Source organism: Anolis carolinensis, chromosome 1 (assembly GCF_035594765.1).
Source record: "Anolis carolinensis isolate JA03-04 chromosome 1, rAnoCar3.1.pri, whole genome shotgun sequence".
NCBI lineage: Eukaryota > Metazoa > Chordata > Lepidosauria > Squamata > Dactyloidae > Anolis > Anolis carolinensis.
Genome location: NC_085841.1, coordinates 355,401,036 through 355,418,345, shown reverse-complemented (window position 1 = coordinate 355,418,345; position 17,310 = coordinate 355,401,036). Strand labels below are relative to the sequence as shown.

The 17,310-nt window shown below is 40.2% G+C and overlaps 1 protein-coding gene across 1 annotated transcript in view; it reads left to right on the top strand.

Moving 5' to 3' along the window:
* Positions 1 to 17,310, top strand: part of syne2 (spectrin repeat containing nuclear envelope protein 2) — a 325,700-nt gene that overhangs the window by 247,071 nt on the left and 61,319 nt on the right. Inside the window, exons 81-88 of the mRNA XM_062967506.1 lie at positions 1,961 to 2,116; positions 4,656 to 4,805; positions 6,446 to 6,616; positions 8,294 to 8,427; positions 9,756 to 9,960; positions 13,654 to 13,833; positions 15,676 to 15,798; positions 16,406 to 16,560. Coding sequence (XP_062823576.1) covers positions 1,961 to 2,116; positions 4,656 to 4,805; positions 6,446 to 6,616; positions 8,294 to 8,427; positions 9,756 to 9,960; positions 13,654 to 13,833; positions 15,676 to 15,798; positions 16,406 to 16,560 — 1,274 coding nt within the window. The remainder of the gene's footprint in view (positions 1 to 1,960; positions 2,117 to 4,655; positions 4,806 to 6,445; positions 6,617 to 8,293; positions 8,428 to 9,755; positions 9,961 to 13,653; positions 13,834 to 15,675; positions 15,799 to 16,405; positions 16,561 to 17,310) is intronic.

The following is a 17,310-nucleotide window of genomic DNA, read 5'->3' as shown; positions in this document are numbered from 1 at the left end:
TGGACCCCACTCAATTGGAGAACTTTCGGCCTATTTCCAATCTCCCCTTTTTGGGCAAGGTCGTGGAACGTGTTGTGGCTGCACAACTCCAGGCATTCTTGGTAGATACCGATTTTCTGGATCCGGCACAGTCTGGCTTCAGGCCGGGGCATGGTACCGAGACAGCCTTGGTCGCCTTAGTAGATGATCTACGCCGGGAACTGGACAGGGGGAGTGTGTCCCTGCTGGTTCTGCTGGACCTCTCAGCGGCCTTCGATACCGTCGATCACGGTATCCTTCTGGGGCGCCTCGCCGGGATGGGTCTCGGAGGTACTGTTCTGCAGTCCTTCCTGGAGGGTCGTTCCCAGATGGTGTCATTGGGGGATGCCTGCTCGGCCCCACAACCATTGACTTGTGGGGTCCCGCAGGGTTCAGTACTGTCCCCCATGTTGTTCAACATCTACATGAAGCCACTGGGAGAGATCATCCGGAATTTCGGGGCCCGGTGTCATCTGTACGCAGATGATGTCCAGCTCTGTCACTCCTTCCCACCTGTCACTAAGGAGGCTGTCCAGGTCCTGAACCGGTGTCTGGCTGCTGTGTCGGACTGGATGAGGGCGAACAAATTGAAACTGAATCCAGACAAGACAGAGGTCCTCCTGGTCAGTCGTAGGGCCGAACAGGGAATAGGGTTACAGCCTGTGCTGGACGGGGTCGCACTCCCCCTGAAGACACAGGTTCGCAGTCTGGGGGTTCTCCTGGACTCATCGCTGAGCCTGGAACCCCAGGTCTCGGCGGTGGCCAGGGGAGCCTTCGCACAACTAAGACTTGTGCGCCAGCTGCGCCCGTTCCTTGGGAGGTCTGACTTGGCCACAGTGGTCCACGCTCTGGTTACAGCTCGTTTGGACTACTGCAACGCTCTCTACGTGGGGTTGCCTTTGAAGACGGCCCGGAAGCTCCAACTAGTACAACGGGCGGCAGCCAGATTAATAACTGGGGCAGCTTACAGGGAGCATACCACCCCCTTGTTAAGCCAGCTCCACTGGCTGCCGATATGCTACCGAGCCCAATTCAAAGTGCTGGTCTTGACCTATAAAGCCCTAAATGGTTCTGGCCCAATCTACTTGTCCGAACGTATCTCCTCCTATGAGCCAGGAAGATCCCTAAGGTCATCTGGTGAGGCCCTGCTCTCAGTCCCGCCTGCCTCACAGGCATGGCTGGTGGGGACGAGGGACAGGGCCTTCTCGGTGGTGGCTCCCTGGCTGTGGAACACCCTCCCCAGAGAAATACTGCACGCCCCAACCCTTCTGAGTTTTAGAAAAGCCCTGAAAACATGGCTATGTGCCCAGGCTTTCAAAGATTAAATGACAAAAGACGACCCCGGACTGATTTACGGCTACAGCACGAGGATTTTGGAGGAATGGATTTTAATCATATGTTTTATATTTTTATATTGTTTTAATTGTTTTATTGGATTGTCATTGCTGTTTTAATTATGTGCAGGCATTGAATTGTTGCCAATTTGTACGCCTCCATGAGTCCCTTCGGGTGAGAAGGGCGGGATATAAATGTTGTAAATAAATAAATAAATAAATAAAAAAACTGCAAATCCCATGTTTCCAAGGGATGTTGCCAAAAAAGTTAAGGTGGACTTATAGCACTATAATTGTGCAGTGTGATAAGGACAGCACAATTTTAGGCACCAAAGTTCAGGAAGAACATTAACAATCCTATGTGAAATAATTTAGCATCTGTGTATGTATGTTTACCTTAGAGAAAAGAAGACTGAGTAGAGACATTATGGCCATATTTAGCTATCTGGAGGAATGTCATGTAGAAGATAGAGTGAGCTTGTTTTCTGATGATGGGTACCATCATAGGGACCTATGCTTGCTCTGTATTTTTCCATCTCAAAGAAGAAGTTTTGAAATGACATGTTGTCACATATTATTCCAATCATAATGAACTATTCATATTGCAGATAAAGGAATTGGAACACATTTTGGAGTCTGTTACTGAAAAAGAAAGCAAAGCCCAATCCTTAGGCAGCTGGCTAGAAGCACAAAGCAGCCGGCTCAGTGAGGCAGAGAAGCCAGCAAGTTCTTTCTTTGCACAGGATACATCAGAATTCTGTAAGGTAAGCAGGCGGTATGTGATTAGGATATACATTTCAGGTGAATTAATGACTTTTTGCTTGCTAATAAATAATTGAATGAATTTGAATTTTATTAATGTACAGTAGAGTCTCACTTATCCAAGACTCGCTTATCCAAGGTTCTGTATTATCCAATGCATTTTTGTAGTCAATGTTTTCAATATATCGTGATATTTTGGTGCTAAATTCGTAAATACAGTAATTGCAACATAACATTACTGCGTATTGAACTACTTTTCTGTCAAATTTGTTGTATAACGTGATGTTTTGGTGCTTAATTTGTAAAATCATAACCTAATTTGATGTTTAATAGGCTTTTCCTTAATCACTCCTTATTATCCAAGATATTCACTTAGCCAAGATTCTGCTGGCCCGTTGAGCTTGGATAAGTGAGACTACTGTATTAATCAATGTTACTAGTTTATTCGTCATTATTTAATTTCATTGTATGATGTACAATGACAATAAAGTTATTCTAATTTATTTATTTGCTGATATTATTCATGAGTTGAAGTCCAAAACACCTTGAGGACCCAAGTTTGGCCATGCCTGGTCTATCAGCACCGAACCCGGTTCAGTTTGCCAGCCATCCACTCTTCTGCAGTGCAAGAAATTAACAATTTTTCCCCAAAAGGAAAATTTGCAAGCCACATTCGCTATGGTTTCCTCCACCTTCCTTGTAGTATAGTTTGCTTTATTGCTATGGTTACTCCCTTTCTCTTCTTTTGCAAAAGTAGCAGGTAGTTAGACTATTTCTTCCCTGCAATGTTTTACTAAAGAAGAAGGACAGAGAGATCTTTTCCAACTAGCTAATAAGAAGGCTTGAGAATAAATAAATGACAGCTTGAAACTCTTAGTGAGAGAAAAGACAGTAGGAAAAAACAAAAGCCAAGATTTTTTTATTGAAATTCTATTTTTTTTAAAGCTAAGCAAATTTATTTTATTTTTAAAACGCACCCAGGATTATGCAGGAAACAGCTGGAAAATAAAATAATTATTCAGTTTGTGCCATATTGTACATTACACAACATGAAAAACCATGAATTTTGCCCCCTATTCAAATTAAGCACATTGATATGAATTTGCACAGTTTATGATGCTGCTTCTGATTAAAGAAAGGAGCAAGGGCTCCCTGTGCCATTAAAATATGTTTACGTTTGTTACTCAGATGGTTTAAATTAGACCTGATTTAGACTCCACACTTACTGCAGTTCAGTGCCCTAATGGCATCCAGAGCTTTACAAAGGCCTGGATAAGTTTCCTTATCTACTTATAAGTTTCCTTATAAGTTGCTCTACCTTATTTGTCCTTTTTCTTGCTTCCATTTATACCCCACCTTTCTCCCAAGGAGCTCAAGAATACAGTGTTTCTCCCCACCTGTCTTATCAAAATCCTTGTAAAGTAAGCTAGATGAACAGGCACTGAATAGAAAGTTAGACTTTGCAGTTGTTTACTGTTGTAGACATTGATTATGGATTGAAACATGTCCTCCTGCTTAACATCTCTCAACTGTTGAAGGTACAGGATCTCTGTCCCATATAATCTTGACAAACCTAGCTAGTGATTTGGATGACATGAGAGATAACACCAAGAGAGATCCTTTGAAAGGCCAAAAAGTCCGGTTTATTATTTTTATTAATCTCTGGAGGTGGAATCTCTTCCAAAAAGCAAACCAGAGCCCCGATCAAGGTGTTGACATTGCCTTTTATACATTTTCAGACAAAGAACATGCTTCTACATACATCTCGTCATCAGTACATCACTTCACATGTTTACATACATGGGCATAAATATGCACAATCAGCATTTTCCTATCTAAGCACTCTAAAAATTGTAGCAAGTCACAGACACCAAAAGAGAGATCCATCAAGAGGCCACACTTGACCTGTCAAAAGTCTGCTCTCCTTCCATTGGAATGTACTAGGAACCAATTCACACTGGAATGTATAGATAACAGGCCCCCCTTTTCCCAGCTTGTACATTTACACAGACCCCTGCACTTCTTTGTGTCTGTGTATGAGTGCCTGGTACAGAGACAGCATGGTTTTTCTACATTTCAGTGCTTCTAATGTGCATACAATATATGTCTAAAAATCTATATTTTCAGTTCCTCATCACTAGCACTTTAAAAGAAAATAGAATTAGCTCTGGAGTCATTTATTACTAAAATCAGAATCATCCAGACCACAATGTGTCCAATTTCTGTCTATGTTTGTGAAAGCTGGACAGAGGAGAATGCAAACCAGGTGGAACAGCTTTGAAATGTGACGCTGGAGAAGGCTTCTATGCCATGCACTGCTACAGAGACAATTGACCAGATCCAGAGCAAACCAAGCATGAATCTTCCTTAGAAACAAAGATTACTAAATTGAACAAAGCAATTAAGGGTCAAGACTCTTGGAGGTCTCTCATTCACAAGATCTGCATAAGCTGAAGTCGACTTAATTACCAATAAACATGTTTAAAATTATGCACAGGGAAGAATGTTCATTCCTTTCCCTCTCCTGATCCCTTTTTCCAGGAGGTAGAAAATGAGCTTGCAGCTAAATCAAAGGATGTGGACCAATTGAAACAAATGTATGCACTTGTAGAACACAATACCAAAGCTTCTGAGAAGCCTGTGTTAGATATCAATCATTTGGCGGAACTGAGGGCTAATGTATGCAACCAGGTAAATGCTTTGATTTTGGACAATCTTTAAAAATGAAGGACTGTCTCTGTGTACAATCTTTTTGGTTCCTGTGCAGTAGTTACTGACTGAGCCAGTAGATGATTGCCAGGTTAGGATTTGATATTCTGGCTTGGTAGTCAGGCGATTGTTGTTGCTGAATGTAACATTGCCAGGTGGACACTAATACACCTATCTTTAGTACCATGATGGATTTTCTCATTTTTAATTTTCTCCCAAACTCCAAAAACATCCTTGAGTGGAGGAAAAGGAGAAATTGTGCACTTTTTCCCACTGGTGACTATCATACTATATATCTAAGACAGTCTAAGTAGGCAACAGAAGCTAGATAGATTAGATAACCTTTCAGATATCACTGGCTTGCTTCACCCATCATCTCTTATCATTGGCTGTGCTAGCTAGGGCTTATAGCAGTAGTAGTCCTTACAACATCTCGAGGGACAAAATGTCTTATTTCCAAGCAGGGTGGTCCCAATGGTCCGGAATTGATGCAAACAAAGGCACAGGAAGCAATTTGAGAAAGTAAGCTTCATACTCAGAAAGCTAAGTGGAAGTCAAAGAAAGAGGGACTTAGCAGCTTTGGATTTCAGTTAAGAGAGGAAAATAGGGTATAAATGTAGCAGCAGCAACAATAATAATAATACAGGTCAGGTAAAGCAGGGGAGAAGAAATGACAGCCAAGTTCAGCTTTTGAAAGTAGTCTAGGTCAAATAACAACTAGGCAAGGATAGTATGAAGGCCATACCAAAGGTCAGGACCAACAGATTTGTCACATAAAGAATCAAATATAGTCGCATTTGGGATTAGCTCTCAAGGTCTGGAACACCATATGATAAATATTATTTCCAGCAGTCCCACAAACCAGGTATTGAGGCTTTTGTCATTAAAGTAGGCTCCACTAGGAGCTCAGCTCCTTCACCCAACAGGGAAAATACTTTTTAAAATACTAGTTTTTCCATATAGTAAGACAATAAGCAAAGATTTAAAACTCTGGAGCTGCATAGCGAAACTCTAGCCATTATAGTACTACGGAGCCTGTATCTAAGCTATGCTGAATCTGAAATGTCAACAAAAATCCAAAACAATTTCATAGCAATTTTCAGCTTTCATGTAACTAGAGCTCGCAGCTGAGCTGTCTGTTCCTTTTGTAAATTAAGGCTCTTCAGGAGCTGCTGAATCTGTGAGCGTTCCTGCTGGGATGTCAGCAGCAAGGCAATAAAACCGCATATTTATTCCTGTAAGTCTTCCTGAAACCAGGCTTCCCAGAATGGCAGGGCTTTGGCCTCGAATTGAGTTGATAATGAGAATAATTTTGAGACTTCACTCTCATACATAAATCTACATGAGTGTCTCCTCCCTGCTTTTGGTGTCTGGTTTGAAGTATGTATCATTACCTCTGAAAATAGTTATATATCAATTTGTTAAATATCTATATACGTTTTGCGGGGTGGAGACAATGTGTATTAGAATGGAAGCACTGGAAAGAAATGTTAACAGCAGGTACCCCATGGTTTTTAACAGCTGGTGCCCCATTACCAGGTTTCAAGTGTAAATGCATCAGTGTACTTTGTAAACCAGAAATGTCAGTTCTGCTTCCAAGTGCGGCCTCTGTGTTTTTGCAGCTTGCGCAGTTGAAGACTTCGACACAATCTGCTTTGGAGAACTGGAGAATATATGATGAAGTCTGGGGAGAAGTCAGGCAGATGCTTGCAAGAGCTTTGTATTACAGTGAGCACAGCAAGCCTGCAGTGATTACCTTTGAGACTGTAAAAAACCAAGTAGCAAATCTCCAGGTAAGTCGAGTACAGTAAATGCTTGGGTGCAATCATTTACATGCTCAGAAAGACAAAGGAAAGACTTTAAACATAAAACATCAAAACAAAAAGGAGTGTCTTCCAGATGTCTGTTCCCAGATTGCAGAAATGCTTTTCAAGAGCGATTAGGTCAGGGGTCCTCAAACTTTTTAAGCAGAGGGCCAGTCCACGGTCCCTCAGAGTGTTGGGGGGCCAGACTATAGTTTAAAAACAAATATGAACAAATTCCTATGCACACTGCATATGTCTTATTTGTAGTGCAAAAAAAGGCCAACAAAATGTTATGGTTTGCAAAGGCACTGTGCTATATTTGTGTGTTAACTGGAAAATGAAGTGCATGAAGCCGATTGGCTGAACCTGCAAAGACCTGTAATTCAATTTGAAACTGTTTCTGTTCTGCTGCTGGAGAACCGGTTTGAACAAGTTTTTGTTCAGTGTGAGTCTGTGTGGTGACTAAGTACTGCCTGGGGAAGATGGCTGTGTACTTAGAGAGTCCTTGCTATTTCTGAGGCCTTGTTTGCTACTGGGAAAAGAGGATGAAGAACCAGAACTGTATTCTTCACTGAAGCAGATTTATGGACTGAAAAAGGACTGTTTATGACTGCTGGGTTTCTGTAAGCAATCAGAGGGACCATTGTGAATACTATTGTTTTTTGGATCTCTTAGAATTAGTAAAGTCCTTGTATTATTTGTTCTGCAAATCTGAGTGGTGCATCATTGTTCTGCAGGGTGACTCTGGGCTCATGGGCACACGTAAGAGCTTCCGTTTACCATCTACAATGCGCAACACGAAAGAACAATACAACATTTAAAAATAAGAACAATTTTAACCCACATAAACCTACCAGGATTTCAATGGGAAGCGTGGGCCTGCTTCTTGCTGATGAGATAGTCAAGTTAATTAGGATGGTTGCTGTTGTTAATGTTGTTGTTGTTGTTGTTGTTGTTGTTGTGTTCCTTCAAGTTATTTCAGACTTAGGGCAAGCCTAAGTCTAAAACCGAGGGCGGGGGCCGGATAAATGACCTTGGAGGGCCGCATGTGGCCCCCGGGCCTTAGTTTGGGGACCCCTGGATTAGGTTGTCCCTCTGCCTGTTTTATTTCTGCTGATAGGCAGAGACCTTTCCTCCCCAGATAATTTTGGTAATTGCCAGAGGCTGAAGAACAGGCTTTTAATGGGTTAGTGCTTGATACATCCCTTGTGTCAGTTGTTCATTTTTAATTGTTTTAATTCAATTGTTTTTCAATAGTTTGTTATATAATAAGACCCCCATAACCATGGAATCCATACCTATGGTTTCATTATGCTAGCATGTTCTCTCTAAGAATTTGCTAGGTCCTTCAGGTGATTCTATAGTATGTTTCTCCTGGAAGTTGCCATAGAGTCAACAGTAGCCCCTCTTGGGTTTTGACAGCTGCTAGTGGGATGGGAATATTGTGGATGCAGTGCAAAGAATTGTCCCTTGTGTCCATCCAAAAAGAGGCACATTTGCCTAAGCAATACTTCCTCATTCCTGTGTCACTAAGTACTAGAGGCTGCCCTGTGTGTTTTTATTTATATCGTCTTTGCTGATCGTGCTGTAAGCCATCTTGAACAGACAGAGAAATAATACGCGCGCTTTCAGATTCATAACAAACTCTGTGGCAATTCTTTCCAGGGTCTCCAAGATAAAACAGAAAATGATGAAGAAATCTGGGCTAGGCTCCAAGCTACTGTGGATAACCTTAAGAAGCTGTGTGATCCCTTGTTTTTACAGCTTATTGAACAGAAACACCAAAAGGCACGGACAAGGTATTATGAATACATGTTTCTTTTTTAAAAAATAGAGCAAGTGAGAATTATGAAATCTTCCAGATATTTAGGGATTGTAACTGTTGTTACTTCTCACCTTTGGCTGTGCAGGTTGGGGGTACTTGGATTTACAGTCCAGCAGCATCTAGAAAGCCATATCAAAACAGGTTCATCCATAAGATATCTCTAAGATATGCCCATACCCACCTGCAAGATGCTAAGAAAATCAAATTAGACACTCTGACAACCACATCTGGATGTCTTGCTTTCCAAGCAGTTTTCATCCATTGTTGTCCTCCAGCTGTGTTATGCTGCTCTCTGTGTCAGTTCTAGCCAGTGAACATTCTGGTCTGGAGTGATAAGTTCAGTAGTCCAATACGTATGGTAGGGTCCCAGGTTAAGAAATATTGGCTTACTATTTCGCTTAAATAAAGGTGAATTGACTCAGTCAAAGAAGCTCAACCATGAGTTTGCTGTTGGGCTCCAGAGTTTGTAAAGGTTTCTCGATCATAAGGTTGTCATAGGGTAAAGTTGCCTTCACTCCAAATATCAACAGTCTTCATCAACAATGGAGCAATGCGTCTGAAGGGGATATTTAAAGTTCCTTCCTTTGTGGTCTGCAAAATTAGTTGTTCCAGCCATTTTCAAGGATTGTGTGTGTGTGTGTGTGTGTAATACTTTACTTTGTGGTCAGGACCTTTTTATGACCTCTGTTTAGTTGTATAATTTTAAGACTATGTTTATTGTTGCATGTATTCCTGTCATTTTCGACTTATGGTTCCTTATGGGACTGGGGGCCCTTCCAGACAGGCCCCTATATCCCAGGTTCTTATCCCAGGTCTTCTGCTTTAAACTGAATTATATGAGTCCACACTGCCAGATAATCTAGGATAAACAGAAAACAGATAAACAGATCCTGGGACATAGGGCATGTCTGGAAGGGCCTTGGGAGCATATAATCCACCCAATATCATTAAATGGTTTTCATGGCTGAGTGGGGAATTAAACCCTGGTCTCCAGATTGTCACCCAACACTCAAGCCCTTATGCCTCTCCTATATATATCCACTATATATTTTCTTGGAAAAGTACCATTGAACTCAGAGGCTTGCTCCTGAGTAGGTTTGTTTAGGAAGACACGGTGAAACAGGTAAAACCAAACAGTTCGTGATATTTTTCATAATTTTAGTGAACACATTACTCGATTTTGTTCTTGGTTATGAATGAGCCAGTGGTGATTTTTAAAGTTATTATTTTAATGATACTAGGGAAGAGGAAAAGATGAATGAAGTACTCTCTATGATAGTATTTGATTTCTTATTTTGATAGATGGGCATTGATAAACAAAGAAATTGAAGATCAACTGCAGAAAGCACAAACTTATTTGCCCTTTTGGAAATCGTATGTTGGTGTGTATGCTGAGGTGTCTGCCAAACTGGACAAACATGAAGAACAGTGCAATTCCCTTTTGGCAGTAAACATACCTGCAGGCTGTACAAGAGACTTCCTCAAAGAGAAATCACAGGATGTGAAGGTAGGTTCATGGCATTGTAAGGTCTGGTTGACAATATGCAGAAGGATAATGGAAAGGCATTGTAATAAAGAAAAAGGTACTTATTCACACACGTGGTGGGAGTGTTCTGAAGTAAATGATAAAAGGAAAAATTCATGAGATATTACAGATAAAAATTCAAATTAATAATGGCTTGCTACTATGGGGAGTGTTGGAACACCCGAGTATAAAAATCAATTGCCCGGAGTTATTTAAAGTAACAATAAGAGCAGCACACATGGTGATCGCTAGAGGATGGAGAGACAAATCAAAATGGACATTAAGTAACTGGAACGATTATATGTATGATCAAGCGTTGTTAGACATTGCAGGAATTATGACTAAGCATGTAAAAAGAACGAATAAACAGAAGGACATTACAAATAGATGAAAAGTTTTTCGGCTGGGTGAAAAATGGAGGAGCCAATGATAGCATCAAAGAGAAAATATAAAGACTTTACCAGTGGCTGGATCTGCAAAATTAGTAGAAATATACTGTTGCTGAGGAGGAAAAGAGAAGGAGGGAGGGGAGGAAAAAATATAGGATGATTTGGAAGGTAAATATTAAAGAAAGGGAAGTACTATTGTGATTATTATGATTATAACATTCAATTAAAAAGGGGGAAAAATAGGATAATGGAAATGAAAGCTATAAGACCCACTCAACCTCTATTTAGCTAATTTAAAATCCGGCCTCTTTGCAACCTGAAGATGCCATACATAATTTTAAAAGTATGGAAATGTATGCAAATGCATTTCAAAGTTTGATAAACTCTCAAATAATAAAGGGGTATGGAACTCATCATTACCCATATTTAAAATATTCTCTTTCTTTGAGAGGTAGACCCTGGGTCACTTTGGAATTCCATTTTGGTTTTATTTTTCAGTAGTCCATGAAGCTCTAGAGGATGCTGATATATAAAAATAACCCTGAACGTGCTACTCTTGCTCACCCTTGAATGATAGCACAGAAAGCACAAGAGATGACAGCTCAGTGAAAAGTGCATGTTTTGCTCATAACACTGGCCAATACACATGTTAATACCTTAAATGTGAGCCTTGTTTTTATGTATATTTGACCTGCTGATTCCAAAAATGGCACTAGTTTCCCCTTACCAATTGCTATCAGCTTGCCCATAGAGAACCATGATAACCATATCTAAGAAACTTGAGCTGATGCAATCTACCCAATGCAGTTTTCTGAATCTGTGCCCGAAATAACCCCAGGAACAGGCCTAAAAAGCAAGACACCAAGACATTTCTTTTGGGTTGGGCTGTGAATAGATCAATCCATTTTCAAGATTTGGATTGAGCTAAGCCTTGACATTAATGTCGGGTATCTGAGTGAGTGCTTGATGTGTTTTTGGGAAGAGAGCTCAGCATCTTGGAAGCATCCTTTGAAATGTGAACTAAGACTTGGAACAAATCGATTTGGATTTCATCAGCACCACATTCACGTTTTTCAGATAGAGTATTTATTTTAGAGTCTGAACTGAAGTTTTTCAGGTGGAATATGTTAAGGGTTTTCCTCCCATTTGCTTAAGCAGAAGACTGCAAAACATGGCCCTAAGTAGTGCAGCATTCATGGAAAAACTTCGGCTATTTTATTAGATGTCATCCGGAAGAAGCTTTGCAGGGGAACCATTCTGTGTCTCTCTTCCAATAAAGAAAAACCAGGATAATTTTGCCCGATACAAAGGCGCTTTTAAGTCCACCTGGTGCTAATAGTAGTCCCTTCCCAATATCCGTGGAGAAGAACCAAACAATTATTCTCTCTTTTGTAAAGAATAATACCAACCAAGAGCCCTAATGGATGGGGTGGTGGGGAAAAGATGTTACACTCTTTTCACTTGTGAATCCGTTTGGCCACTTGATGTGCTTTTAAGTCTAACCTTTCCCCCCTTTCTCTGCTAACAGTTTTAGGTAACTGGCCGTAAAGTTCTCTGCAGGCTTTTTTAAAAAACGGAATGGATAGAAATACATTTGCAACCTTAATAACTCGCATGGAAGTCTAATGGGAAAAAATTAAAAGATGGATTGCTTTATATATAAAAGAATTATTTGGACTGAAGGGCATGCTTGCAAAGCAGGAAAGGGCTTAAGGGGCCTGGCATGCATGAGTTACACTGCCGAAATTTATCCTTAATGACAGTAAATTAACATTTTATTCCTGCTCCATGCCCATTAACAGCACAGCTGTGGTTCTTTCCCCAAAAAGCACGATTTTCTAAGTAGTTGGTGTTAAGTGAAAATGAATAAAATTATACACTTCAGAAGAGATTCTTCATCCCCTTCCTCCACCCATACAGAAAGACTGCCAAGGTACCAACTTTATCAAATTGCTTTGAGCATATTAATTCTCTTTGTATCATAAATCACCTACACACAGGAAGTCAAGGGGAGTTAAACCACTTAATGCAGGCATTTCAAACCCATTTTCATTGAGAGCCACATCAGCGTCATGGTCTTCAAAGGGGTCATTGAATCCATAGACGGAAAATCCATACCCTGTTTCCCTGAAAATAAGACCTAGTAGAGGTAGAGAGTAAGCACCATTGGACAAAATAGTCTTACTTCTGAGTCGTTATACATATTATTGGGCTCCATGACTAATTTTTCCTGCTTTATGGCTGTTCTGGTTGTTTCCTTTTAAGATCATCAAGTGAGGTTCTGCTTGCAGTTATGCAGCTATAAACCTAAGCAGGATCTTTTCAGTAATAGCAGCAGCTTGTTGGAATTCCTCTCCTCTTGAGAGAAGCCTCCTGTTTATATGCCTTCTAATTGTGCTTTCTATTGAGATATTTGCTGGCTAGAGTTAGCCCTTTTTGTGTCCCACTGGGTAAATTTGTGGTATATGCCTTTTCTGAAAGTTGAAATTGTTTGTAAATTTATTACATTGCATCTTTAAACAGTAATTTCTTTTGTTAGGTATGATATTGCTAATAGTATCCAATAAAACTTAGTGAATTGCTGTCAAATCACCTCTAAAAGAGCCTAATATAATTAAAAGTTTTTTCTCCTTTATACAATTTTTTTTGTAACCATGGATTACATGCCCTTTAAAACATAATTTCTTTGAACCCTCTTGCCCTTGCTTAGAGTACTTACTTTACTTGTGATTCATTCTTTTTTTCATATTTAAAGGTTGATTTTATTGTCACATTGGTGAAATTAATAGAGAAATTAATTTTAATTTTATTTTACCACACAGAAATGTCTCGATATGCAAAGTTAATGTCTAGAGTGACAAAAAGCGTGCTATCAATATTACTTAAAAGAGAATATTCAATTTGCTCCTTCTTTTGACAGAGTACAGAAGGCAGGAAACATGTGGGATCAATGACCACTGATGGCTTCTGTGGGGAATCTCTTCCATGTTTTAGGTCACACCTTAAAGGAGGTATCCAGGGGGTTGAAGCCTAGCCCAGTATAGGTTCAGGACATCAGGTAGCTTCTACCTGACTAAAGCTGATAGTTCAGAGCAAAACCTAGAGTTAAGTCATCATCCAATGGACATTAAAGCCATCATTCTCTGATGTTGAGACTGGGCACAGAAAGTGAACAGTGAGAGCCGGACACTGTATATTGTTGGCTCTGGAGACTGCTCATTGTCAGCTTACAATCTAAATAATTTCTTCAAATATGTCTTTTAAATCTGTTTTGCCTTCCTTCTAGAAGCTACAACGTGGCCTTCAAAACCTCAAAAGGAGCAGCCTCCAGGTTTCTGAGCTGGCAGATCAAATTGTTCAGCTGGTAGAGCCAACATCACAGCCTCTTCTTCTGGAGAAACTCCATCCACTTCAAAGGGCCTCCCGTTTGGAAAAGATGTTGCAGATGAAAGCAAGTGAATTTCAGGTATTTCTCAGAAGGTTGATTTATTTGTTTTATTTATAGCATTTATATTCTGCCTTTCTCACCCTGCAAAAGACTCAGGGGCAATCACAGAACACATATAAGGCAAACATTCAGTGCCGTTATACACAAATGTGACAAAAATATGATAAATAGTTTGAATGGAATTGTATGGAAGATGAATGAATGAAACCTAATAATTTTGAAGACAGAGTTCTAAGATTAAGGCTTGCAATGACTAAGTACCTGCTTGCTGAATTGTAATTAAAACCTGCTAATGATAACTGAAATAGTTTGTCTGCCTGGTAAACTGTGGTAAGAATGGTGACAGCTATAAGAGAAATGTTTACATCAAGTTAAGGAAATGTTTACAACTGTTAAGAAGGAAGTCAACACAAGGCCAACATCAATCAAGAAGGATCAACATCTGGTCCAGGAAACTGAGATGGAGCCAGGATATTCCAGGATGGAAGACGTCTATCATTTATTTACAACTTTAAGACAACATCAGCAACATTTTGCTATATAAGTGTTCTCATGATGATCCAGAAAGTGTGACAGAGACACTGTTCACTCGCTATGCTCTGCTCCTTTGAGAAGGAGAAAGATTGTGTATCTGTCAGGTCTGCTATGGGAAAGCAGGATTCTGGGCACTTTTGGGGCTCCTTTTCTCAAGGGAAGAGTAAGGAGTGAATTTTGGAGTCATAATGTGTTGCAGGGAGTCAGTTCTGCTATATGGAAACAGGGGCCTGATTCTTGGCACTGTTCTTAGGGGGAAAGGATGCATTTTGGAGTTTGGGTGTTTAGGCATTTTGGAACTATGTGTTGGAAGGCTGCAGTGGAAGCTGGGTCTGGCCTAAGCTGGTGCTTCTCCAAGAAGTGAGAAAGGATATGGTAATATTTGTATGCATGAAGATGGATGCATGTTGTGTGTGAATGCTGAGTGAAAATGTAACCCCTCCTTTGTTAGCCAATGTAACTGTAGGTTGTTTGTAAATCCAATGTAGTTGCATAGTATCTGTATGTCTGTATGTCTAAATGTTGTTCTTTGTTGTTCTGTAAAGGTTTTGATTTACCTCTCACCCTGAAATTTCAATAAAAAGAACCTATGTTTTAAAGTTATTGAAAAGTTATTCATAATACAGACAGGACAGACAATAGATAGAGACATATAGGCATTTCCCATATTCGGCGTCCTGGAGGTTGTGCTTAATTCTGGCCATGCGGGAAAGGGGTGCTGTGCTCTATCCTCCATGTCGAAGAGCCCTGTTCACAGACTTCCTCCTTTTTTTGATTGCTAGCATTTTTCTGGTATTTCCTTTATGGTGCCATTGAAATACCTCCCTGCTTAAAAGGTATCTATTTAACTACTCACAGCTGTTTTCGATCTGCTAGATGGGCAATGAGCTGGGCTAAAGGTCAGGTGCTCAACCCAACCTGGGCTTCGAACAGCCAACTTCTTGATTGGTAAGATTTATTGCAGCTGGTGCTTAACCTCTGTGCTAAAGCACTTACAGCTGGATCTTGTTAACATCCAGTTGTTAAGTGCCTCCATAAAAGGGAAGGAGGGATATGTGTTTGCATGATGTTTCCTAACATGTTTGGAAAATGCCTTTTGCCAAAGAGTGATAACATTAAGGTGCATGTGGCGTCAAGGTTCAAATTACATTTTGGCCAAGATCCTGTTGGCTTTTGTAATTATGATGCCATGGGTGGTGGGAGTGTTCTCAGGATTATAACAAAATGTGTAAGAATTAAATGTAATTCATGGATTGTAAAAGGAATGGCCCCTGAGGAACTCTTCATTTCTCTTTTGTTCACTTACATATAAATTTCTTTCCTCAGTTTGCCCTTTTGCAACTAGAGGAGTTTGAGAAGTGTCTAGAAAAACTGGAAAACCACCTTAAAGGTTATACAGAAGCACAAGATCATCTAAATCAAGAAGATGATGGCTCAGACCATTTCATGGTAAGTCTAAATTGACGCAATTATAATGTGGCTCATGTGGACAAAATTTGTAGCCCTGAGGTTACCCTCACCCCTCCCAAAAGACCCTTACCAAACTCCAAACGCCCACATAACTAAAAATAATGGATCCCTGTATAAAGTTGTAGACAGCTAATTTGGGAAGTTAGCAAGGCATTTTTGTACTTCCTTTTCGTGTCAGGAATTACTTGAGAATCTGCAATTCACTTTTGGTGTGAGAGAATTGGCCGTCAGCAAGGATGTTGCCCAGGGGATGCCCGGATGTTTGATGTTTTACCATCCTGTAGGAGGCTTCTCTCATGTCCCCTCATGGAAAGCTGGAGCTGACAGATGGGAGCTCACCCTGCTCCCTGGATTCGAACCACCAACCTTTCAGTCAGCAGTCCTTCCAGCACAAGATCTTGAGTGAACCACCTCTCATGCCATGCATACTTTCACTTGTCGGGTAGCCATATCTGGAGATTTACCTTCTAATCCACACAAATTAAAGCAATGCCTCCCTTATACACCCTGTATGGAAGAGCATTTGCAAATAACCCAAAGAAGCTGGTGTTCCCAGTATATTCTGATATAGTCTTATCCTTTTCAGAGCCAGATGTTGGGCCTCACTGCTTTGTCACCTGAAATGGAGACTCTGAACGAAGTCAGTTTTAAGTTACCTCTCAGCGATGTCACTGCAAAGAGTTTGCAAAACCTGAACTGGCAGTGGTCCCAGAAGACAGCCATGGTCCTGGAACAATGCAGGTAAAAAGACTTGCCATCCTCTCTATTGGGCCTTAATTGGATGTTCACAGTGTGTTACTTGAAACCCAGAGTCTGAATTTGGTTCTTGTTTTCCAAATCATATATTAAGACCTTTGTATTAGGACTATAAATGCTTCCCTTTAATTCTCTTACATGTAAGAATGAAAAGTCTTTTTTTTTCTCCTGGCCAAGGTGAAATGAGGTTATTGGTGTCAGTTCTGTACAAACTACAATGACTGTTTCCTTGTTGTGTGGAAGTTGATTAGACAATTACACTGGGGTAACCTACAGCTAGGACATGAAAGCTACATACATTCTCATTTTTTTTGTCCCCCAACCCCAAGTTTTCAGAGGTTTGCTATCATGAAACACAAAGGCTCCATCAATAAGCTCATTCTCCATCAAATGACCAATCACTCTTTATATCCTTATTAACTAGCATCCACCACAATTAAAACATCTTGCTAGAATGAAATGCAAATGTTACTTGTAATTTTCTGTCAATAAATTGATAATATAAGTGATAATAATAATAATAATAATAATAATTATTATTATTATTTTAAAAATAGGGGAAAATCTCACTTTCAGATGGTGATTTGCCTTGGAAAAGCATTTTTCTGGGAACTGAATCTGTCAAGAGTCAGACGCCAATTAGCGAACAAAAATAGAGTTTATTCAGCAGATAAGCCAAAAAGTAATGTTAACACAGAAAAAACCTTGAAACACTTCACTATCAGTGCTACAAGG